We start from the raw sequence: 26959 nt of genomic DNA on the forward strand, positions 1-26959 counted from the left end.
ATCATTCTAGAAAACAATTCTGGAATAATGCTAAGAAGGTGACTAAGATGTCCACACCTTTTGACCCAGAGATCTCACTACTAGGTAAATACTTCATGGAGGTTGACAATAAAAAGAAATGTCCAATGTACTCCAAGATATTTATGGAAACACTTTTCATAGTAGCAAAGAACTAGAAGCAAAGTAAATGTCTTGGAGGAATGATTACGCAAACTGATTCATGAATGTAATTGAATATTTACTTGCACTATAATAAATGAAACTGAAGATTGTGGAAAAGCATGGAAAGACTTATATGAAGCAAAGTGAAATAGGCAAAGGCAGAAAAACAATATATACAATCAATACAATATAAGTGGAAAGAGCAAGAAAAAATACCTGAATTATGAAACTGTGACTATAAAGATCAACCTTGACCTTGAAGATGAGATAAAAGAATCTATCTTTTCTTTGCCAAGGGGGGGCAGGGAGAGGGAGAGAGAGAGACAGAGAGAGAGAGAGAGAGAGAGAGAGAGAGAGAGAGAGAGAGTGTGTGTGTGTGTGTGTGTGTGTGTGTGTTGGGAGGGGGTGATTATACAGTGTTAATTTTCTTTTTTTGTTCTTTGCATTTACATTGTTGAAGACATTCTCACAAAGAAATTCTAAGGCCCTGAGAAACAACAGTAGTGAAGGACTGAGCTCTTTTAAAGGAGTCCTCTAGGTAGGAGGTATTAGCTTGAAAAGGGAAATGGCAAAGATAGAGAGGGAGGGTCCTGACTTACTAAGTCAACCGTCAGACAGAGATTCTGCATCTGCTGAGCTGACAGAACATCTGCAGGTGAAGCTTCCCAGTGAGCACAGCTGAAGCCTCAGAAAGATGTTCTAGATGGAAGTTAGGGGCAGTGGGGCCCCTAAAGGAGGGCTGATGACAACTAGATCAGCTTGTCACTAGGCTGAGCTCCACACCCCCAGGGTTCCCCACAGACCTCAGCTTCTATTATTTTCAGTCCATTAGGCTGAGCTGTAACTTGCGGAAAGAGAAAGGTGAGAGCAAAGGAGGAAATCCTGAGGTCTATTCTGTTAAGTGTCAATTAACATTTAAAATGGGAATGCAAAAAAAACCCCAGTCACAAATACCAGCATAGGAGCAGAATTGTGGCTCACCCTTAGATTAGTCTTTGATTAAAACCAGACTCTTATGAGAGCTCAGGAGAAGCAACATGGCAGCTGCTGTACCCACAGGGACTTGGGAGGGTGGGGGGTGGGGTGTAGGAGGGAGAGGGTTGGTACTATTCAGAAGGAGGGGTATTACGCAAATTTTCTAGGCCATCAAGGTCTGGGGGATGGAAGTGTTTTCATATTGGTGCCTAATTAGAGAGAAGAAAAGGCAGGAGAATATGAAGGTGAGGCAGCCTGCTGGGAAGGTGGCTATCTAAGCTGCCTGCCATAAATAGAAATAGGAAGGATTTAAGTTAAACAATGGATGGATTCCCAACAATTGGGGGTGTGTGAGATACTGGAACAGGTGAGAAAAAGCAATTTCTCTCTCTGGCAATCTTTAAGAACTAAGTAGGTGCTCTCATCAGATCTGACCTGAGGAGGGAATAATATACATCCTCAATTGGGCATCTAATCCCACAGGAAAGAAGAAGGAAGGAGAGAAAAAAGAGAGGATGATAGAAGGGAAGGCAGATAGGGGGAGGAGGTAATCAAAAGCAAACACTTTCGAGAAGGGACAGGGTCAAGGGAGAAAACTGAATAAAGGGGGATAGGACAGGAAGGAGCAAAATATAGTTAGTCTTTCACAACATGAGTACTGTGGAAGGGTTTTGCATAATGATACACATGTGGCCTATGTTGAATCGCTTGCCTTCTTAGGAAGGGTGGGTGGGGAGGGAAGAGGGGAGAGAATTTGGAACTCAACGTTTTAAAAGCAGATGTTCAAAAAAAAGTTTTTACATGCAGCTAGGAAATAAGACATACAGGCAATGGGGCATAGAAATCTATCTTGCCCTACAAGAAAGTAAGGGAAAAGGGGATGGGGGGGAGTGGGGTGACAGAAGGGAGGGCTGAGTGGGGAACAAGGCAATCAGAATATATGCCATCTTGGAGTGTGGGGGAGGGTAGAAATGGGGAGAAAATTTGTAATTCAAACTCTTGTGGAAATCAATGCTGAAAACTAAAAATATTAAATGAATAATAAAAAAAAAAGAACTGAGTAGGTAACTCTCTTCTGCGTAATAGACTGATGAGATACAAATGCTCCAGCCCATGGTGTAGGGGAAAGACACTGGATTTTGAGCTAGGAGACCAGGTTCAAGTCATTCCTTAGTTGTATGACCATGGACAAAATCACATTCCCTCTCTGGACCTCAGTTTCCTCATCTATAATATGAGAGAATGAGATGAGCTCATCTTCTGAGGTCTTTTCCAGTTTTAATGGCCTGCAAAGCCCAAGAAATTCTTGTGTGCCCAGAGAATCTCTCAGCCTCTGCCTTTGATCCAGAGATGCTCTTTTTCAGATAAATGGGAGGCTAGCATCCACTACCTCCCTGCTCCACAATAACTTCATGTCAAGATGGCTCAGTCCCCATCTACTCACAGGGTGCATAGAACATGACCAGAGCATGCTTCTTTTTCTTCAGGGCTTCCCGAAAGTCCACTCCAGTCAGGTGCAGCACGCTGGTTTGCTTTTCTTCCCAGGCTGGCTCTGGGGGTGGGGGTGCCTCAGGACTGGAAGAAACAGAACACAACTTTGATTCTAACTATACGGGCTATCTTCCAAATGCAGATATCCACAAAGATAGACAATTTTTGTGTGTTTTAGAGAACCCTCTCTATATCACTGCTTAAAATCTTTTTTATGTTCTTATATGTGTGTGTATATACATATATATATAAAAACACATATGTTTTGCCAGGTTTCTGGGGAATGCCAAGAACTGGTGAACATCTTGCATTTGGGAGTTCTGAACTAAAGTAGGGCTAAAGTCAAAAGAGTGTCCACTCCGGGTCTGGCACTAAAATGATGAGCCCTTGGGAACAGACAGTTGCGTGAGGAGGGTAAAAACAGGTCTGAGTCAGAAAAACTGAGCAGGTTAAAGCTTCCATATTGATCAGCACTGGGATCAGATCCAAGAGTGGTCACTGCACTTTCAGTCTGGGCAAGATAGGGAGAACTAATGAGAAAAAGAGAGAGAGAGAGAGAGAGAGAGAGAGAGAAGGAAGGAAGGAAGGAAGGAAGGAAGGAAGGAAGGAAGGAAGGAAGGAAGGAAGGAAAGAAAGAAAGAAAGAAAGAAAGAAAGAAAGAAAGAAAGAAAGAAAGAAAGAAAGAAAGGAAAGAAAGAGAAAAGTAAAGAATGGAAGGAAGGAAGAAGGAGAGGGAGGAAGGAAGGAAAGATGGAAGGAGAAAAGGAAAGAAAGGAGGGCAAGAGGAAGGAAGGAGGAAGGGAGGGAAGAAGGAAGACAAAACAATAAGAAAAAAGAGGTCTTGCTAAGCTTAGATTTTAAAAAATCTCTGCCTTTTCATAGAAAGTTCTAGTAAAAGGAGAGCTGTGTATTAGCTGCTTTTGAAATAGTCACTAAGGCATCATTTAATGTAGATGCAGCATAATTCTTAGGACCCACTTTTCCACCCATACTAGCTATGCAAGAGAGAAGGTGAGCTAAACACAACTGTTTTTGTTTTTATACTCATTTTTTTCTTCCTTTGCTCATCTCAAGAATAAAAGGGGTCTTTTCTTCTTTCCAAGGCTAATCCCTCCACCCATGTCCTGTCCATGTTGTTCCATCTCTAAAATGCTCCCTCATCCCAGAATGTGATACATTTGTTACAATTATTCCTTCAAGCATCTGGAATCTCTGCTTTCACATGGGCTTCTTCTTTTGTTGTCCACAAATATACATAGGCTCCCTCATCTTTAAAAACAAAAACAGACCTTCACTTTTGTCCCCCCAGTCCTATTTCTTTTCTTCCATTGTCAAACTTCTATACCAAGTGGTCTACACCTACTGTTATTCATTTTTTTTTTACCCTGGAAACTTCCATGCAGACACATTTTCCTTGATATCCCTACAATATTTGACACTATTCCTCATTCTCTCCTGAAAACTTGTCCTTTCTTGACTTCCGTGACATTCCACAATCTGGTTGTGTCATCTCAGCCTCCTTATGCGGTTCTTATTCTTTCTCTAGCCTTCCTCAAGGTTCAGTCCTCCCATCTACAATTATCTCTTCATTCAGGAAGTACATGCACTCTCACAATTTCAATTATCACCCCTGTGCATATTCCAGGTGAGAGATGAGAAGCAAAGGAAGGGAAGGCAACATACTCACTTAGCATCTCTTCTTCAGAAATCTCATTTACTCACATATCTCTATCATCATCTGTATGAGAAGAGATCCTTATCTCTAGCACCGAGTTCTCAGCCTGCATTTCTTATTGCTTGTTGGACAGTTCCAAGAATGCATCATGGTCACATCAAACTTGGCATGTTTAAAATAAACCTATCTTTAGAGACAGTATGGTATAGTGGATTTCAAGAATTCTGGTTCTGATGTTTTCTAAATGTGCTATTGTGAATAAATCAATTAATGTCTCTGAGCCTCAGCTTCCTCATACGTAAAATAGGGCAAACATTTTTGCATTTCACAGAGTTGATAAGAATAAAATGTTTTATAAACTTTACAGTGATACATAAACATGGAGTTATTATTTACACTCAAACTGGTCAGATTTCTATTAATGGTAGCAAATCCCACTTAGTCATCAGGCTCAGAAATTTATAGTCTTTTTTGAGCTGTCCTTCCTTATTTCTTCTATTTAAGCAGTTACTAAATCTTGTTGATGCTCCCTTCACAATATTTCTCAAAAGCAAGAATTATCTTAGAATCAGAAGAGACCTAATTCTAGTCTATAACTGAGCAGGAATCCCTTTTGCAATACTCCCCCAAAATAGGCATCCAATTTGCACTAGAAGAAAAATCCACTCCCTCCCAAGGCAGCCCTTTCCATTTCTGAATAGCTCTAGTTATTAGGAGGTTTTCCTTATGCCAAGTCTAAAAATACCTCTCTGCAACTTCCAGCCATGGCTTCTCGTTGTGTTCTCTGGGAACAAACAGAGCGACTCTGATCTCTCCTACTTCACAGGCCTTGAAGACAAAGTTTGTCCATCAAGAATTCTTTTCTTCTCCAGGCTAGATACCATGTGTGTTCAATTGTTCTGTGGGTGGCACGGTCTCCAGCTTCTTCACTATTCTGGTTCCCATCTTCTTGATGTACTACACCTCACATGGCTACCACCCTAGGGCAGGTTCTTATCACCTAATGCTTAAGACTACTGCAATATTTATGTGCCTCAAGTCTCTCCCCATCAAAACTATCTTCCACTCAGATGCCCAGGTGATCTTCCTAAAGTGCAGGTGGGACCACTTCCACTCCCTACTCAATCAATTCCACCAGCTCTGGCTCTCTATGGCCTCTAGGATCAGATGGGAAAAACCTCCATTTGGTAACTAAAGTTCTTAACCCAGCCTCTTCCTGTCTTTCTAGCCTTCTCATACTTTACTCTCTTTCACATTATCTATGATGGAGTCACACTGACCTTCTTGCTGTCCACACATGATACTGTGGGTTTTTCACTCACTGCCTTCTCATGTCTGGAACTCTCCTCTTATCTCTGCCTCCTAGCTTTCTAAAAGAATCAGATTAAATTCCAATTTCTGCAGGAGGCCTTTCCTTGTCCCTGGGCCTGGTCTCCCTGCTCCCCTCCACACTTACCCCTCTCCCACTATTTCTACCTGCCTTGTGAGATTTCCTGACATTTATTCTGTACATGTCTTGTATGCACACAGTTGTTTGTACATTGTCTTCCCCATTAGAATGGAAACATTTCTGAGGGTAGAGAACATGTATTTGCCTTTCTTTGTATCCCTAGCACTTAGCAAAGTTCCTGGCACATAGTAAGCCTTAATAAATACTCCTTGATTGACTGAGGTTCCTAAGCAGTAATCCAATTAAAGTGTTGGATAATTAAATCAATTTACACACACACACACACACACACACACACGTGTGTGTGCCCACATGTGTATTTTTATATATATGTGCATGTATATAAATGCACATATGTGTATAAATATGTGTGTGTATACACACACACATCTGTATCACATCTCTCAGCCATTTGAGTTCTGATCCTTACCATGCCAAGATGACTGCAATTGTCTTTTCTTTCCCTTCTTTAGTTATGTACACTGCGAAAAGATTACTCTTTCTAGAAGACAGTTTTTACACTGTCTTTCCCAAGGTTCAAAACCTTTAGTGGCTTTCTACTGCCTAAAGAATACTATCTCCTTAGTCTATCATTTAAGAGAGTTCACAATCTCAATTTAACGGAAAAGACACTGGATTTAAATCAGAAGACATAGTTGTGAAGTCTAAACCTGAGATGAGAGCCACACCCACCACCAGCAAGTTATAACCTCTGTGAACCTCAATTTCCTAGTCTGTAAAATGGAGATAACAACATCTGCTCTCCTTACCTCAAAGGGTGGTTAGGAAGATAGAATGAGATAATTTATGCCAAGGACGGGGCACAGTGCTATGCACATTTGTGTTATTATCATGTAATTCAAAGTGTGTTATGAAATTTTATCCCAAAAGCATTCATAACACACCTACATACCTGGCACTATTCTACTCTGGTACATGTGACATGATCTCTGTCTGCAACAATGCATTGTACCTAAGAGTCACTCAATATATAAATTATGTTGATAGAATGAAAGTGTTTGGATGGCCATTATTGGGACTTTAACTGCACAGTCATACTGTGTCCAAAACTGAGGGGAAAGGGAGATTTTCAATACCAAGCTATGTAAGAATAACCTGGTTAAAGGTTTTCTATCTAAAGAGATAAAAGGGAAAGGATTACAAGTAGTACTACATAGAGATTATTGTGAGTCCTAACTGCATACAGGTATTTGTATTTCTTTAAGTCTTATTCTAAATTATGCATCAGATATTTAAATATAAGAAAGAGAAATAAATGTTGATAGTTTTGCTTTGCTGTCTTGAAAAGATTCTAATTTCATTTTAGAAAACAATTTCACGGGAAGATACATTACATTTCCTTTTTAGTTTACCAGGCATTTTGGGAAGCCTGACTGTTCAGACCTGGTAGCAATAATGATGGGACTCCTAGGTACTTTATCCTAATTATAAGTCAATTAATTAGGAGGAAAGAGAATATAGTAAATCAAGTCAAATCTGTAAGTATGTATTAAGCAGTTACTATGTACCAGTCTTCTATGTCAGACTAACACAATGACACCCTGGTAAGCACTAGAGAGACAAAGAAAAGAAGATCACATTCTAATAGAGGAAACAACACGCAAACAACTATGTGTCGATTAGTTGTTGTTCAGTTGTGTCCTACTCTTCATGACCCCACTTGGGGTTTTCTTGGCAAAGGTACTGAAGTGGTACGCCATTTCCTTCTCCAGTTCATTTGACAGATAAGGAAACTGAGGCAAACAGCATCCATTAATCAACTTGCCCAGGGTCACAAAACTAGTATCTGAGGCTGGATTTGAATTCAGGTCTTCCTGACTCCAGGGCCAGGGCTCTGTGCACTATGGCGCCACCGAGCAGCCCAAACAACTTTGTACAAACAAGCTATATACAGGATAAATTGGAGCTGCTGTTGTTTGTCCTTCCTCCTCAAAGAGGGCGATGACATCAGGAAGGTGATGCCATGACATGCAAGTGAGTTGGATTTAAGTGAGGGAGGGCTGTGCAAAGTCACCAGCCTCACTTTTTCTTCTGGAGCCACCTGGGTCCAGTGGCCAGATATAGATCAAGATGTTGGAGCTAATCTTATCGGGAAGGCACAAGCATGAAGGGAGAGCAGGTAAGGCTTCTTGCAGAAGGTCAGATTTTCAGCTAAGATGTGAAGGAAGTCAGAGAAGCCATCAAACTTACAAATTAATGAAAAATGTCACACGTGTAAACCAAAGATTGGGAACAGCTTCTGATCAAGAGCCTCCAACTTGGAAAAAAAATAAATCATGAATGACACAGAAGAAAGAGTCATTTAATGGATCAAATATTGTGTTTAGACAATGAAAACAAAATGTTCAATTCATATGCTTTGAAAATGAGTAAGAGAGAAATCAAACTTTATTCAACAGCAATGCCAAAGATTAAAAACAGGAAACCACTCGATAGTGTTAAGTGTGAGGACTGGGTTCTCACTGTAGTTCTACTATGAACTACCCCCACTGTGTGACTGTAGGCAAAGCACTTCCCCATTTTGGGATTCAGTTTCCTTGTCTGTAAAATGAAGGGAACATTCTAGATGACCCTTAAAGTCTGAGCTCTAATAGTCTATGAGTCCCATCAAACTGGCCCTCCCTTCAGTACTGTCAGAGTTAGACAGGAGGTCCCATGTGAGAAGCAGCATGGTACAGTGGGAAAATGACTGATTTGGACTCACAACTTCAGTTCAAGTCTTCCTGTGTGACTCTGGGCAAGCTAAGTTACCTGTCTAAGCCTCAGTCTCCTCTTCTGTAAAACAGGGAGGAGGCCTAAATGATTTCTAAATTCTCTTTTACTTCTTTGTCCAGTTAAGGGAAAGTGGAGTGAAAAGGAGGAAAGGGGGTAGAGGAGACGGCAAAGCTCAATAAACTTGATTTAAGTATTAGTTATTGTCATATCCTGAGATTCAGAAGTTTTGGAATTAGAGAAAGCTGTTGACTTTTATCACAGACTTCTGGGATTCTAGTTAGCTTCCAGCAGTTCAGAATAGTCTTCTCTGCACTGCGAAAATACTCTATCTCAAAACTGATTTTTGAAATGAGTATCTATTTTCTTAGGAAAGTCCTCTCCGCTGCTGTGGTCCAATGTGGAAGCCTCATTGTGGCCCGGAGGTGGTCCTGGCCCTGCTGGTTGCAAGCTCTGGCAGGTTCTATAAAACTGGAAAGGCTTGGAGGATTGTCTTGGCAAGAGGTGGCTGCTGGCTGAGGAACAATCTCACTAAATTCAAAGAAGTTCTTTTCTAGCAGGTCTGGCTACTAGGCCATGGATTCTTTAGCCATGACAACCCATGACACGAAACAAAATACAAAATGGTCTCTGGTCCTGCATTTCCCCCATTTGGCTTTGGCAATGATGGTGGCAGAAGAAGGGATTAAAAAAATCACAGGGTTTAGCTTACCTAACAACATTAATTTTACCAATGAGACTAAATATGAGCTCTTAGTCTAATGACCAATGAATTGGAATACTCCTGGTGGAAGTGAACCATATCAATATTGACATTCTTAGTATAAATGAAACCATAAGGAATAAGGAAGTTGCAGTTAAATGAAAATACGGCTCAAGGGTTTTCCTTGGAGAGACAAATTATGAGGTTCTCAAGGTGTGCCCCAGGGCAACAAGAAACATCATTGCAGGAGATATTTAGTCATTTTGACATGAAGTGTTCATGATGAGAATAAACAAAAGACCACCGTGAAGATAATTGGGGCTTTTGTGCCAATGTTTGTGGCAGAGGATGAAAACGAAGAAATTTTACGAAGAGCTTAAGATCCTCAAACAAAGTGACCATATACATTGATAAGTGGTGACTTCAATGCAAAGGCATAGGGGAGAAAGGTGAAAAACATGTAGGTATATGTAGTTCAGTATTCAGAAAAAAACAAAAAAAGATACCAAAGGCTTGTAGATCACTCAGAAGCTTGACTGCTGTTTTCTCTCTCCACCCTCCCCTTCCCTTGACAAACCTTCTCAGCACAAGGATGAAAAGAAAAAGCATTACAATTAGATACAAAGCACAAAAAAAAAAAAATCAGTTAACACCGGAAATGAAACTTCTGGTCTAAGGAAGAGATATGAAAAATGTTACTTAGTTACAGTACCAGAAGCGAAAGTGTATCCTTTTCAGACAGAACAACAAATTGGGGAAGGGGGAATCTTGGATTCTGGATAGTTAACAGCACATTAACAGTGACTGTATATTGAAGGAATACTCTATTAAGTGCTCTAGGACATGCACAGGGGTGTGGCATGAGTGCAAAAGGTGTGTAATCAACCAACTGGAAGGTGGAAAGATAGGTTGGATCCCACCTTTTCCACAATATCCAATTGCTGGGCATGTCTCCAAAACAACTCCTACTCTACCTCCTACCCATCATCTATCACCCCATGGCTCATTTGCAAGGTACAATCTCCTATCTATTCCCCTGCATTGCTCCTGCCCCGCTGCCCCACCCCCCACCCCAACCCCAAGTGTTGCCTCTCAGAGCAATCATAACTCACAGCAGCCCCTAGGCAGATGCTAGTGGGAAAATTCTACCTCTCTTCCCCTAGGATGCATACTCCTTGCTATAGCAGTCAGCAAACACCCCCCAGAGAAGAGGATATATATTCTGGGGCAGTAATCTGTAAGAACTCCTCCCTTCTCCCTTTTCAATTTGGGTAGAACAGAGTGAGACACAGGATGAGCTAGTATGAATAGATTTGGATCTCATTACACCATCTCCCTTCCCCCCACCCCCACCCCCAAGGCTCCCTAAACCTACTTCACATACTGTCCCATCTTTGTCAAGGATACACCTAACCTTCCAGTCATCCAGGTTTACAAACTCCATGACAACCCCATTGTTTTCACTCACCCCACATATCTAATCAGTTGCCAAATCTTGTTATTTCTTTCTCCATGACATCCTTCCCAACATTGCCCTTCTGTCCAATTACACAATCACCACTCTAGTTCAGGTCCTCATTGCCTCTCATATGGATCATTACCACAGCTTCCAAACTGGCTTTCTTGCCTCAAATCTTTCCCTACTCTCATCCATCCTCCAAAACCCACTAAGGGGATTTTTCCTAAAATGCAGGTCAGATCATGTCACCCCAACCCTCCCAATTAAAAAATCTCCAGTTGTTCTCTATTGACTCTAGGATGAACGATAAACTCCCTTGTTTGGCATTTTGACTCCTTCATAACTTGACCCAACCAGCTTTTTTTTTTTATTATACATTAGTCCAGGGGTGGGGAACCCATGGCCTTGAGGCCACATATGGCCCTCTAGGTCCTCAAGTGCAGCCTTTCGACTGAGTCCAAACTTCATAGAACAAGGAGGTTGGATTCAGTCAAAGGGCCATACTTGAGGCCCTAGAGGGCCACATGTGGCCTCGAGGCCACAGGTTCCCCACTCTGGTGCTAGTCCTTTACCTACACTATATGGTATGGCCAGACTAGCCTTTCCGCTACTCTCACTCATGTAAAACCATAAATAAAATCTCCAAACATGAATAAGAAATTAAGGTATGAGACCATCACTTAAGCAGGACTACAGAAGTAAAGAGGGAGGAGTTTATGGTGGGAACTCTATCTGCTGAGCTCAAATCAAAGATAATTGCTTTTTTGCTTGTTTCTGTATTGTCTGTGGGGATTCATGCTGAAACACTGGTATATTTAATGTTAGGACTTTTCTTGGATTACTGTATTATGAATCTCTCAATTTTAAAAGAACATCTTAAAATTTTACCTGCTTGGCTAGCTACACTGACCAAACTAACTGAGATATTAATGACTAACAATTATTATTTATAAACCTGCCCTATTTACCCCCCACAAAACATACATAAGAATTTTTTTTAAAAGAAAAGCATATCCAATCACATTGTTCTCACTAAAGATATTATCCTTAATAATATCCTTGAGAATTCTCCTTAACAATCTTTAGTGAGAGCAAAAATACTAATTAATTATATTTATTACATTATATTACATATAACTAATATAGAATATTAATAAAATAAATTAAAAATATTAAATTTCATCTTTACCTCAGCTTTTAAAAATACCTTTTTGTATATACTTCAAATTAGAAATATATTAGTGCCATAGTACATTTATGCAATGTATAAAATAAATACACACACATATGTCATGTATATCACACATATACATATACACATCTGGAATGCTCTCCTCACCTCTGCCTTGTGGCACCCCTAGGTCACTTAAAGGGCATCTCTTTCAAGAGGCCTTCCTTTCTTGCCCCAGCTGTTAGTCTTTCAAGAGGCCTTCCTTTCTTCTTGCCCCAGCTGTTAGTCTCTCACCTCCATCATTTATCTGGGAGTATGCTGTAGCCCTCCCCACCCTCCAAGTAGAATGTAAACTCCTTGAGGGCAGGGCCTGTCTCATTTTTGTATTTGTGTCCCCAGTATATATCTAGCAGTGTCTGGCACAGAATGGGCATTAAATAAATGCTTGTTGATTACATCAAACCAAAGCCTCCACATTTTGCCCTCTGAAGCCAAGTAGATCAAGGGTATTCCTCCTTTGTTATGACAGCCCATTCAGAAGTTTGACCACAATGGTACTGTGCCCCCAGAATCATCTTCTCTTCTCCAGGCTGAACACCTCCAGTTCTTTTCATGGATCTTCATAAGGCCTTCCACCCTCCTGGCCACACTGCTCTGGGTGCTCTCCAGCTTATGAATGTCCTAAACTGTGACATTCAGAACTGTCTCTGAGGAACAGAAATGAAGGTCACACAGAAGACAGTGGAGAAGGGCACAGTGGACCTACAGCAGGCTACACACAATACACAGAGAAGGAATCATACAGGAAACATGGCACAAAGAGCATTAGCCAAGCGCTACATGTCTGGGGATTACTGATGGACAACCAGTTTCTATGCAATATCAGAACAACAGGAGGAAGGCCCCCAGCACACGTGGCAGATCTCCATGGCAAATTTATAGGAGGTCATGGACAAGTACTGAGCAGGAATAGGTGGGCTGATTGCTGCATCACTGGAGGCAGTGTCCACAGATCCACTGCAGTAATGGGGAGACTGAGCATCCAATGTTCCAATCTAGCCTGTCAAGATTTTTTTGAATCCTGATTCAAAGCTCTCACCCTTGTGTCATCTGCAAATCTGATAAGCACATCATCTGTATTTTTGTTCATGTCAGCGATAAAAAATATCAAAGAGCCTAGGGTTAAGCAGAAATCCCAGTGCTCTCACCTTCCTCAATGGAAGGTTCTGACCCAGAACCATTCATGATCTCTCTTTGGGTCTCATCATTCAACTACTTCTGAATCCCCCTGCAGAGGTACTATTTAGCTGACATCTCTCCATCCTGTCCATATTTTGTCAAATTCTCTACTGAAATCCACATCTGTAGTCAATGGGGTGCAGGGCAGAGAGTGCAGGACTTGGAGACGGGAAGAACTGAATTAAAATCTTGCCTCTGATACTAGCTGTGTAACCACTTGCAAAGCTTACTCTAAGCCTCAATTTCTCCAGCTATAAAATTGGAAAATACCCATAGCACTTGTCCTTACAAGGTTACTACCAGGTTGAGACAAAGTAATGTAGACTAAATGCTTTGTAAGTGCCCAGAATTATTATTATTGAAATTATTATTATTGTTCTGATCAACACTGGTCTAGTAACTTTGTGAAAAAAGAACTGAAGTCAGTCTGCCATGAACTTTTCTTGATTAAAACCACCCTGAATCTTGGGGATCACTGCTTCCTTTTCCTCATGTTCACTAAGCATCTCTTTAATAATTCATTCTAGGACTTTTCAAGGAGTTGAAGTCAAACTCATCATATTTGCCTGTTTTATAATAATACCACATGTTTAGTCTCTGATCCATTTGCCATCCCAAGTCTTTTTCAGACATATTTACAAAGAGATAATAATTTCTCATCTTCTATCTGTACAATTGTATACAATTATGTACAACTGCAATATGCACACAATTATGTATAATCATGTACATACCTCTTATGTATACAAATCTAAACTTCTTCCTCCTAAATGAAATTTGAATGATTATACTTCAGGCTTATTATTTCTCCTAATCTGACTAAGGCCAACTTCCTAGTTCCCACTTGCTACATATCAACAGGGTCTGGTCATAGGTCCTCTACCATCTCGGGAACAGAGATGAAATACTGCTCTATAAACACATACTTCAATAAGAAAACTCTAAGGAAGTCAACTAATTTACATAAGTGCCTGGCAGGGAATGAAATCTCAGGACTGTGGTTACGAACCCCCCTTATTTGCATGGTCCTACAAGTATTCCTCTCGAGGAGAGCACCATATTTCTTAATGATGGCCTGCTTTGCATGAGTGGAGACAAAAGGATATGCCAAATCATCTGCAAAAGGCTCTGCCTGATGCTCTTCTATTTCCTTGGGTAATCTGATACTCTGTCTCTTGCACAGTAGTGTATGGCTTCTGCCAGTGCACACTAGCTGTCAATCACCCAGGTATCTGCTTGATGGAACACATCAGGGATACATCATTGTCACGAGTGACTTCAGACTGCTTCCTCTCAGCCTCAGCAGGCCAGTAGGGGAGGATGCTCTTAGAACAATTAATTATTCAATCCATAAGCACTTATGAAATTCCATTGTGCCGGGTACTTTGCTAGCAAAGAAAGACAAAAATGAAATAGTCCCTGATTTGTCAGAAACCAATTGGGTGATAAGAGATAAAGAGCCTGAGAAGAACCTTTCTTAGTAATAAATTGTTTGTCCATTGTTTGTCCCCAAGTTCTTTAGAGGTCTGAAGCCACTGCTCACAGAAAACACACTTCTTTCCTAATCTTTTCTGCCCCAATGCTGACTGCCACCCCTTCCTCCTCACTCACGGTTGCTCTGTCTGCTCCTCGGATTCCCTACCTACCCACAATTACTTAAAAGTTGTATTTCTAGACATCTTCAAAGCATATCTTCTGCTTACTATGCACAAGGTCACCAAACTTCATTTACAATACCACAACTATGTGGCATTCATTCTTCACATGCACAATCCAGAAGATACTCTGTGCATGTCAAATTGAAAAGGATTAATTATGTAACCTTGGGCAAGTCATTCAATATTTTTGGGTCTCAGTTTCCCTATATATGAAAGGGAGAAAAATACCTTTTACTTTCTGCTTCAAAGGCAAGCTGAGAATAAAAATGAGGCATTATATCTGAGAGCACTTTGCAGGGAAACAAAGCACTTGGCAAATGTTGCATATCATTAATTATGTATTGATCTTTTCATGCACAGTCATACAAACACAAAGTAATGACTGCTGAATGAACTTAGAAAAGGAAGGAGATGTCTCTCTGTTCAGATCATATATACCACCAAGGAGCTTACTATTATGCCTATGATGAACTCTTACTTTTACTTATGTGCTGACTAAACAGAAAGCCAAATATTATGCACTGGTTTTAATTTATCTTTATCATCTCTGCCTTATCTTTTGCTGTTACCTCTTAGTGAGCCACCAACTGGCGATCCAGTGGAGCCAAAGGAAAAGGCTTGGATAAACAGTTTGCTTAATGCAACGCTAGCCCCAGATGCAGCTTCCCACAAGGTCCAGACAGGAGAAGTTCTGGGATCTGAAATAAAAAGGCCACCCAGGTATCACGGACCTGGGGCCTGGAATGTACCACTGTGCTTACGCTGGCACTGAGGCTAAGAGGAGGCTGAGGTTGAAGCTGATGGTAAGGAAAGGTCCTTTGTGGCTTACCATTTACACAATGCTTTGAAGCTTATCAGTTCACTCTCCTCTTGCAGAAAGCCTTTCCTAATTAAACCCATCTGATATTTATGGCTACTCAATTCTGAATCCTGAGCATATACATACTCAGTTTGCCTTCCATTAATCTACACAGGTTTCTGCATTGTTTTGTGAGGACCCTTAGAGTCTTTCCCCCTCAATATCTTTCTAATCTGGTTCATGAGGAAGCAGTCACCGATGGCAAGGACAATGCAGTCTCACATTAAGAGCCTTCCATGGGGAGGAACCATGTTTCCTCTTTCTTCTATACCTACCAATGTCATATGTTTTTGGGAAGAGAAGAAGTGGATGAGAGGCTAATTATGGTCTTTGCTGACTTGGGACCTCAAGCATGCCAGAGGTACTCTGCCCATTCCTGCCTTCAATCTCTCTGCCAGTACATCTATACATATGACATAATTATTCCCTAGGAAATTGTGCAAACAAGTCTTAGAGAATTACAGACTCTCAAATTCTTAGATGAGAAAAAGAAGTCTGGCAACAGCATCAGGGTCTCTGATTATTTCTATACTTCTATTTTGTCCTAGGCTCCTCTGAATTCACATTTTTAACTCTGGGTACTGTCAATCAGATCAGTTCTGCAACCACAGACCAATCAGCACACTAGCTCTTCTATTTCAAGCCCCTCATATTCTTACCTTTATTCAGAGAGAGAGAAAAATGAAGTAAATAAATGTAACCTGGGGCCAAGGAGATTAAATGAAAGAATCCTTTGGGAAATACATGCAAGCACTTTGCTAAGATTTTGAAAATCTCATCCAAAGGGGATAAGAGTAACTCAATGGATTAGGAAGCATTATCAACAAACTCTATGGCTTTTGGATTCTGGAATTAAAATCTATCTTAGATGAAGAGGCCCTGAGCTGAAGAAATGGGGCTCTATGATATATTTCTTCCCCCCAGGGCAGTCACCAGTGGCTAAGTGCCAGAAATCTGGATATAATCTCAGTATCACAAAACTTACTTCTGCATCCACTCGATAATCTTCTTCTTTGTTCTAAGCTGTGGCAAGGTATACTTTTCCTCTCCATCTTTAAAATATTTTAGCGTAGGGAACCCTGAGATCTGATATCGTTCTGCGGTAGCCTTGTTGACAGTGGCATCAACGGCTGCAAGGACACCTGGACTCTGGAATAGGGAAAGAGAAAACTATGGGTCAAAGTATCAGGCACTGAGCTGCTAAGATGAAAGATGAATTTCCCCCCAGCAGCACACACCCAGTGCATGGACATCTGTCTGGAGAGTCACTTGTCAGACTCATGTACACAATTGAAAGTAGGAATATGTCACACCACTGTCCCCAACCACTTCTAAATAAGACACCCAGGTGAAACTTTTAAACCCCCTCTACCAAACGAAGATGGAACCTTTGTCCCCAAGCTTGAAGGCCCTAGGGCACAAAAGGAAGGCCTCTTGAGATTTAAATTCCAGGACCAAGGATAAGGGAACATTTTGTCACTGTTTCCAGTACAGACAGAATGTTTGTTCTTGACTTTCCCAAGAGATCACACATGGCTAACAGCAATAGTCTGGATGGTGAGTACTAAAGAGATCAAGGGAGTAGGAAAACAACTAAACAATCTGCTGAGAGAAGTTGCTTTTATGATTCCACTTATTGCTGACTTCTTAAAGAAAAGGGTTAGGGAGATAAAGTGGTTGGGGGGCGGGTAGAAAAAAGGCACTTACATCAGCTGCTCCATGGAGGGCCTCAGCTGCACTCTCAAACTCAGGCTTCATCTTCTTACAATGTCCACACCCTGTATAAAAAAGATAGAGGTGAGACAGGTCCTCAGTTCTTAGCTCAAACCTTCCCTATTCCTTAGGCCTGCCCTAGACATAAAGCCAATCTTCCTGTTCCTGGAAATGGTGGCAAAGGAAGAAAGAAGGGAGCACCAATACTAAAAAATAAGACTTGTCCAGTCTAAATCCTAAGACTCCGGGATGGATTGAGTGAAACAGTTCTGTTCACAGGCACTGAGTGATACTGGAAAAAAATCTGTGACTCATACAGCCCCCAAATAAAAATCTAGTGGGTATGACTTGGCATTATCTTGTACCTCGTTGCCCTATGGATTTTGTTCTGCCATTGTGGCAGAATGTGTGATGACTCCCTACATACGGCGTAAAAAGTTTTCATAGCCCACTAATAAAGACATTGCTCAAGCAGAGGTGAGATCTCCTATGAGGCTAATTCTTTGCCTTGTCCTGAGTTGCTCCATCGACATCCCACAGTGGATAATCAATCATGCACATGATGGCTAGGTCTTACACCTATGCACTTACTTTGGAGTCAGCCTTTAAAAAAGAGAGCAAAGACAAAGGAGCACTGAGCAGAAGAGTGGGGAGGCTGGAGAAGAGAAGCTGGCTGGACACAGGCATTGTTCCTTGGAGGCAAGCCTGTATATCCATGCGGTCCCTTCCAGGGAGCCATGTGTAACACAGGAGCTCCTGGACCATGCCTCCAGGATCTAGCCATTGAGTTTCTGGACCTACGGGAAGCAGGAAGCAGCAAGCACAGAGCCATAAAGATGAGTAAAATCCAAACCTTGCCCTTTGCTGTCACTGTGAGGTATATGGACTGTGTGGGTTCAAGGAGGGAAGCTGACTCACCAGCGATCCAAATTATTTTCCCTTAAAGGGAGATCTCAATCCAGGGGACATATAATCTAAATCTAAAAGACTGTACAGGTCTGGGGTGGTGGTATCCACTGGAGAGGAAAAGTTTTCTTAAATGTCTTATGTTTACTCTAGTGTAAGTCCTTTGCTTTTCTTGGTTAGGGTAAATAAAGCCTGCCCTACTTTTAATGTTTTCTTAGCCTGAATGCTTGCACAGGTGTTATGGGCCCTTTTCCTTTTTTTGTAGAGACCCAAACATGCTCTAAATTCTGATGTTCTCAGGGGAAACCCTGGATGTGGGGCAAGAGACAAAGAGACAGAACTACTGAAAAACCCCAAGCACCATCTTTATAAAACTCGGACCTTTGGTTTTAGGCAAGAAAATATATATTCATACCTCAAATGTCTACATAGGGGTATGGAATCTGTTGTGTGCAAAAAGGTTCATCTCACCAATTTCAACGAGCTTGTAGTTTGCCTTTTTACTATATCTGAAAGTGGTCAGAAATCATGAATGAACATTGAATGTGTTTTTATACTCCTATGTGGTAATGATCTGTCAATTACTTTTATTTTGGTGATGAGTGATTTATTGTTGTTTAGTTGGTAGAGATGAAATAAGGTGTCAGAGCAAGGGGAGGGCTGTTTAGCACACAGGTTGCTTGCTATACTTACAATATGGAAAGCTAGTGATACTAAAAGTTCAGAAAGTAATTCACTATTCTTAGAACAAAGTTTGCTACCCTGTAAGAATTGACATTTCTTTGACATGATGGCGACCCTACATTTCTTTCTCTTTGTCTCTTTCTCTCTGCCTCCCCCTTCCTCCTTTCTCTCAAGAGAGGTTAAGTGACTCACCCAAGGTCATGCAGCTAGTAAGTATATGAAGCTGGATTAGAACTCAGCAGCTTGGTGGTGAAGTGCACACAGTGCCAGACCTAGAGTCAGGAAGATTCATCACCATGAGTTAAAATCTGGCCTCAGACACTTACTAGCTGTGATCCTGGGTAACTCCCTTAACCCTGTTTGCCTCAGTTTCCTCATGAAGGAAACAGCAAACCACTCCAGTATCTTTGCCAAGAAAACCCCAAATGGGGTCACAAAGAGTAGGACATCACTGAAACAGTTGAACAACAACAACCTCCTGACTCCAGGCCCATCACTCTATCCACTGTGCTACCTAGCTGTCTCAAACCCTACATTGCTAAGAAGTAAATCATTATAACTCATTAAAAAAAAAATCCCCCGCATACCAAGATTAACCTACTAAAACACACACAGCCCTCAATCACAAAAATTTCTTTTTTGGCCTTTTCTAAACATTTGACTTTGATTGAAAGACCACTGCCTCCCTTTCCTCTGTGATATACCCATTTCCTTCCCAACATAGAATTACGACCCATTTTCAGTTTCTCAAATCCTGAGCAGGGACTCTTCCAGGAGTGCTTTTCTGATCCCACCAATTATTAGCAATCTCCCAGATAAACTGGTTTGTATATATTTTGTGTTTATTTATCTGCATATATGTTGTTTGGCCTCAGTGGAATGGAGCTATCTCTTTTGTCTTTGTACCCATCAACTAAGGCAGAGAAGGTGCTTAATGAGGCACGGGTGAGTTGAATTGACTTCTGCCTGTCCCGCCTCGAGTCTATGAGACTTCTTCTCATTTCTTCTCTCAACACAAGAGGACAAGCCCTGCTCTGCCTACATTATAGGGTTAAAATGAGATAACAATGTGGAAATGGGTTTGTAAACTATGAAGCTTAATATAAAAGCAGAAAAGCTATTAATAGTTCTTATACCTCATCCTCACCTTAATTCACCTTCCTTGGGAACATGATAGTTCAATGGGAACAAGGTCGTCCAAGGAGTCTCACCCTCACCAAGGACAAAATATTCCTAACATGGGGAAATCGGGAAGCCAAATGAATTGCCCAGTTTCTAAGGGCTCATTATTAAATTCCTCCTACTGACAAACCAGTGGGGCAGAAAGCTTTAGGGTGTCAAAAATTCATCACCAATCTACTGACACTGGCACCCAGCCGAGGCTGGCAGAGATGGAAACAAACCCTTAGGAATTTCCTGGATTCCCGAAAGCACCAAAACAATGCCTCTTCCCAAGTAGGGCCAGGTGACAGGAATGCCCCCGGCAATCAACACCGAGTATGTAACAGGTGAAATGGACACCAGAGCCAATGTGGGAGAGGAAGAAGCCAGGCTGCTGGAAAGCAAGGTGTCCTCTCCAGGGGAGAGCTAGAGTTGGACACTGTAGAGATCCCAGTCTTAAAGTGACAAGGTACCTCAGGAATGTCTCACTATAGTTGGGATAACAAGGTTTCTGCTCTCCATCACAGACTTTAATGCACGGAGAACAAATGATACAGGGGCTTTTGCTGGGAAAGGGCCACTGACTGGTATGACAAGATCTTCATTTCTGAAGAGGAAGTTAACTTGCCTCCAATCATGTAGCTAAGTCCACAGAGCTGGGATTTAAACCCTGGGGTTTTATTTCCAAATGTAGTAGATGCCTCTTGGTAAGTTCCCAGTCTAACAGTCTACACAAAGGTGCCCTGGAGTCTTTCAGGGAAAAAAGCACATGTATGATATACACAGAGACAAACAAGGACAGAATGAATTACTGCTAATTAAAGATGTTTGGAAAAGTTGGGATGACCCAAGTGACCAAAGTTGGGCAGGCCTAAACTGGAAAGGCATCCTGGAAGAGGCATTTCAAGGACCTGCCATTTGCAGCACAGACTGTTGGGGAAACACCTCTATTCTAGAGGATTTAGGAAAATGGATCACACTAAACAAGCACGCCTGAAGGATTGTCTGGAACCACATAAGCCCATGATGAGCATCGTGGCAGCTCTGACACAGCAGAGGAGGGCTGGAGACCAGTTTACCCACTTCACATCTCCCTGTACTTCCCCTAGCTACCTCTCTCTGTCATGACTTTCCAGGGACGGCAAATGAGCAGTAAATATTAGGCAGAAATGGCTGGTTTCAGTCAAGGACTTAGGTCCCCCTGCTCTCCTCTCCATATAATCAGAGGGCTCATAAGATCACAGTTATAGGTTTAGGGCTGGAGACAACTTTAGAGGTCACCTAGTTCAATCCTTTTATTTTATGGTTGGGGAAACCAAGGTCCAAGGTTACATAGAGCTGGGATCAAAACCCAGGTCCTGTGACTCCAATGTCAATGCTCCCTCCACTATGTATTAAAGGGGAAGAGAAAGGTGTCTAGCTTTCACAATCATTAGTTAGGATACAAAAATGTCATCTCTACTATTCTGAAGGTGAAAACCCTGCCTCTAATGGAAGACAACATTGCTTCTAACATATTCCTAAATATACCTGGCGCCCTAACAAGTGCAGGGGGAAACGAGAAAAAAGGACTAGAAAAGGATCTCTATGGAAGATTCCAGAAGGGCAGGATGACGTTTTACGGATGGAACAAATACCATAGGGTAAATCAAGGTGGCAGTCTATTTGAAGCTACTAAGAGCAAAATTTCCTGGAAATAAACATTTATCTCTACATAGTAAATGTTCCCAATTTATGGAGAGGTTGTATTCCAAAAGTCTGTGAAGTAGGCTATTTGGAACCTCGAATGAATTTTCTTATTCAAATAATGCTTTGGTTTAGGTCCCCACATGAGGCTACAAAAACCCATTTACTCCATCAAGTACCCAAAATATTAATTGTGCCATTTCAACTTACTCAAATGCTATTTCTCTGGGGAAACACATTCTGGGTTCACCTTTGGACACCAGGGAAACAGAGAACCTCGGGGCAGGGATAAGAATGGATGAAAAAGCATTTGTTGGGTGCTTACCATATGCTAAGATTCAAATAAGACTAAGGAACAGTAAAATAACAAGACTATTTGAATGGCAAGGGTTCTCAGAAGTTATTAATTTGTTAACTTTACATTACCACATCTGCATTTGAAAAGTTACATCTTTCTGCTTTCATGTATGATACAGTGGAAAGAATGCTGGGTTTAGTATTAAGAGAAGACCTGAGTTCAAATCCTTACTCTGACATTTAGTAGCTGTGTGACTGTAAGCAAGTCACTTCCATGTCTCAGTTTTCTCATCTGTAAAAAGGAGACAATGGTTCTTATAATACCCAAGTCAAAGAGTGGGGAAAGCACTTCCCCCAGGAAAGGTTTTAAAATGCGGTGTATAAATGTGAGCTATTATTATTTAATCTGCTTTCCTACTTTCCTTATTCTTAAGCAAGATATTCATAAGTAAAAAGTTGCCTATTTAGAATAAAGCAATCTTTATTTGTAGTTCATTAAATGGAAATAGAATCAGATCCCACCATTTTCCTGAAATTAGTTTTAAAATATCCATAAGAGAACAGATAGGCTAGGTTAAAAGATTCCGCCATTTAATTAATGGTGAGTGGCCACTCTGAGACCAACAGAGCTCTCTTAAAGTCTTTTCTCCTGATGGTGTGGCTAATAATAAATAATAATAAATAAATAATAAATCTGAACCCAGATAGGAGACAAAAGAATCTTTCTTGCTTTAAGAAAACTATAGAAAGGGGGGACTCCATAGCCTCCCCCTGTCATCCATGTGTGCATGACACCGTGAGGGATGAGTGACAAACAAAGCCCTTGGTGTCAGCTGGTTTTGAGAAAGTCTAACAATATACAGCAACTGCCAACATCAACTTGATATATGAAATAAAATAATTAAACTGTGTGGCCAAAGTTTGATTCAAGTGCTTCCTATGGGGATTTGACTGTGTAAGGGGAGGAGGATGATTGGCAGGAGGGAGTTCTGCCCAATTTTCTCTCTCCGAGATACAGCATGAATGGGTACTTCACCACCTCTTCTTTGGCAGGGCAGCTAAATGCAGCACTCAGTCAGGGTGGAGAGAGAAACAATGAGGGACTAGCCATTCTCATCACAGGGCATCTGCTGCTTTTTTTTTTTATATTTACAGGCATATCTTATTGTCTACTGGAATTTTCCAGTTGGAAACAGCTGCTGTTACCTTAAACTCTACATTTAAAACTAAACTCATTAGCGTCTTCCCCAAAGCTGGCTCCCTCTCCAGCTTCCCTTCTTTTGTTAATAGTCTATCATTCTTCTAGTTATCCTGTCTCAGAAGCTTTTCCTTTGTTCCCAAGAGCCAGTCACCAAAACCCTAATGACTTGTTCCTTCAAAATGTCTCACACTTATGCTTTCCTTTTCATTCTTATTTCAGCTACCTCAATTTTTGCCCTTACACTTAAGAGTACTGTAAAATTGTCCTAATTTATCTCTGCCTCCAGTCTCTCCCCTTTATAAACTGAATTTGGAATCAGAAGGCATGGAGGTGAATCCTTTCTCTGTGACTATCATTGTGAACTATACTAAGTCTCACCTTCTCTGGGTCTCACTTTCCTCATGTATAGAACAAGAGGCCTGGACTAGATGACCTCTGTGTTCCCTCTAAGTACTAAATCTATGGTCTCATCCTAAAGACTGCTCCCAAATCAATCTTCCTCTATCACTTCCTTGCACAGAAATCTTCAACCCTATTTCATACAGGATAAAGCCTGTTATTCCTTAGCTTGCCGTTCAAGACTCTCCATATTTTGAGGGCAGCCTCTCTTTCTTGCCTTATCTACCACTACACTCTTAAAGAAACCTGAAGCTTAAACATTGGTCTGTTATGTTTTCTAAATACATCATACTTCCTGCCTAAGCTCACACAGGTTTCACTGATTTGGAACGCCTCCTCCACTTCTTTCCAACTATCTGAATCCTGTCAATCAATTAATGAACAAGTACTCATCTAGTGCCCACTATACGTCAATCATTATGCTGGCTTCTGGGGATACAAAGAATGAAACAATTCCTCTGCCACCTTTCAAGGCCCAGCTCAAATCCCACCTATTTCATGTAGCAATTCCCAGAGCATTACAGACCTAGTGCTTCTCAATTCTTGGCACTCATTCTCTAATGCTTCATTTAGCAGATAATCACAAACTTGTCTTGTGACTGTTCTTGTATTTTTGACTTGTATTATTTAACTTTTCATGTGGGTAGATCTTGCCCTTGCCTCCCAGAAGACTGTGGACTCTTTGAGGGCAAGGACTATTCCTTATATGTTTTCATAAACCCCATGACGGTGCCCAAATACTTGCTGGCTTAAAGTGTTTGATTAAACCTAAGTGACAGAGAAGTCAGTTACTGTATTTGTATGTTCTCTTGGCTCCTGCCTCCTTTTACCCACAGTGCTCAAGAAAATGTACATAGGAATATTACTAAACTCTTAGATTATCTCAGTTTCCTTTTCTCTGATTTAGAAGTTACCCCAAATCACCTTGAGTCTGACTCTTTTATGATGTCAAGTTTGTTTTTGTTTTTGCTTCTAAAAATTAGTTCCCAGTATCTTAAACAAAAGAAATGGTAGCTGATCTATAAACTTCTCCACACAAAGTTTCCAAAGAATGGATGACAAGTCAATGAAGATGCTGACCCAGAGTTGGTGAGAGGTAATGCTGAAGGGCTCTTTCCTTCCTCCCTATAGTGTGGTGGTTCTGGGGAGGGGGGATGAAAACATATTACAATCTTATCACCAAATGTTGATGTACTATTGGTGAAGCTATGGATTGGCAAGTCATTCTGGGAAAGCAACTTGAAAACATGTCTATAAAGTCATTAAACTCTGCATACCCTTTGACCCAGCATTACCTTTGGTCTACATCCCAAAAACATAAAAGAGAGAGAAAAAAAACTGTATCTACAAAAATATTTATAGGCATTCTTTTTGTAGTAGTAAAGAATTGTAAACTATAAGGGTGTTCATCAATTGGGAAAAGGCTGAACAAATTATGGTACACTAATGTAATGGAATATCATTGTGCTATAAGAAATTATAAAAGGGAGAGTTTCAGGAAAAACCTTGCAAGAACTGTATGAAATGAGTAGTTAAGCAAGCAGAATCAGGAGACAATTTATATAACAACAACAACACTGCAGACAAAAACAACTTTGGAGGATTTAAGAACTCTGATGAAACGGCCAACCAAATTCCAGAGTACATACTGACAAGGAAGAATGCTACCTATCACCGGGGAGAGGTGAATGAAAGATCCCTTTATAGGACATAGCCAATATGGGAGTCTATTTTCCTTGACCGTGCATATCTGTTGTAGGGGTTTTGTTTTTCTTTTTTGTTCTCCAATAGGAGGAGGTGAGAGAGGGGCAACCCATTGCCTCCACAACAAAATACGAAGAGAATAGAAGAAAGGTCATAAGGAATCACAGACAAGCAGGACAGCTTTGAAAGTTACATGTGGAATATATGCTTAAGGAAAAAAGCAAGTTCTACAGAATGTATTTGTAGTTTCCCATACAATCCTTTCCCATTCTACAATATATATGGAAAGGCTTATCTTACTGTGAACTTAAGCTCTGAATAAAAAATGAATTTAAACAGTCCTATTGCCAATATGGCTACCTGGGGCACTGGCCTTTGGGAAGACCATGTCCCTAAAGGCTGTGGGAAATGAGGTTATGAAGCATCACTGATGCTTCTTAATGCCCTAGTGATTGTGCTTTGATGGCCATTAAGTTTTATTGTCAAGCTTCCTTGCTGGGGGTTTTACAATCTGCCTAAGTGCTCTCACTCTTCCTTTCCTGGCCCAGCACAGAAACCTTGAATCAATTCCTTTAATTGCTGTAGGAATGTCAACCTCCTACTTAGTTCTGGGCTCCTCAGTTCCTTTGGTTCCAATGAATTTCAGTCAGCTGTCAGGACTTAACGAGTGCCTACTATGTGGGGTTCTAGAACTTCATGAGGTTCTGGCTGAAGGGGGTTCTTTTTGAAGCCTACAGGGCATACTAGTTAGAGTGCTAGACTCAAAGGTTAGAAAGACTTGAGTTAAAATTTGCCTTTCACACTTCTTCTTCTTGTTTGTCCTTAGTTTTTGAAGAGGACCATGACATCAGGGAGGTGATGCCATGACATGAATTGGATTTGAGTGAGCGAGGGCTGTGCAAAGTCACTAGCCTCACTTTCTTCTCTGGAGCCATCTGGGTCCAATGGCAACATCCAGAACAGGACAACTGGACCTGGCCCTTACTAGCTATGTGGCCAAGAGTAGATTACTTACTTCTCAGCCTGTGCTCTCATCTCCACAATGAGGAGACCACCCTCCTGCAGACAGTGACTCAGGTTCACAAGCTTGGAGTCATACTTGACCTTTTTTCCTCTTGCCTTGCCCTTCCCGTGCCCCCCACCCCCCACCCCCAATGACTGCCAAGTTTTACTCTGGATACAGAATTAGCATCTCTTGCACCAATCCCCTTCTCTGCACTCACATACCTGACCCTTATCACCTCTTGTCTGAATCACTGTGATAATCTCCTGTCTTCTTTCCTTCCAGCCTCTGCTCTCTCAAACTAGCTTTCCCACTGCTGCTAAATTAATATTTATGAAACACAGATCCCATCAGCAGAGCCCTGAGTCATGTGGGTGGGAGCTTTGACTTCTGTTAGGAGATGGAGGCTGGAACTACATGTGGCCCGGTACGGAGGCTGAGACCAGAATGGGATAAACGTATTACAACTGCACTGCAAGAACCACCCCCTTTCCCAAAATCATTATGGTCAAGTCATGGCTCACACCCCGCACCAAGATGTTCACCCAAGGTGCCTCACAAACTTAAGGTTCTCTAGATACAAAGACACATTCCTGCCAATGACAAAGAAAGGGTCATTTCCTCACATAC

General features: G+C 41.2%; 1 protein-coding gene across 1 annotated transcript in view; it reads right to left on the reverse strand.

Annotated features, from left to right (window-relative positions):
- Positions 1-26959, reverse strand: part of PDIA5 (protein disulfide isomerase family A member 5) — a 183252-nt gene that overhangs the window by 20733 nt on the left and 135560 nt on the right. The window contains exons 12-14 of the mRNA XM_036746296.1: positions 17283-17353; positions 16561-16724; positions 2582-2712 (exon numbers count right to left, since the gene is read on the reverse strand). Of these exons, the coding sequence (XP_036602191.1) occupies positions 2582-2712; positions 16561-16724; positions 17283-17353 (366 nt within the window). The remainder of the gene's footprint in view (positions 1-2581; positions 2713-16560; positions 16725-17282; positions 17354-26959) is intronic.

This window comes from Trichosurus vulpecula, chromosome 2, assembly GCF_011100635.1.
Source record: "Trichosurus vulpecula isolate mTriVul1 chromosome 2, mTriVul1.pri, whole genome shotgun sequence".
Lineage (NCBI taxonomy): Eukaryota > Metazoa > Chordata > Mammalia > Diprotodontia > Phalangeridae > Trichosurus > Trichosurus vulpecula.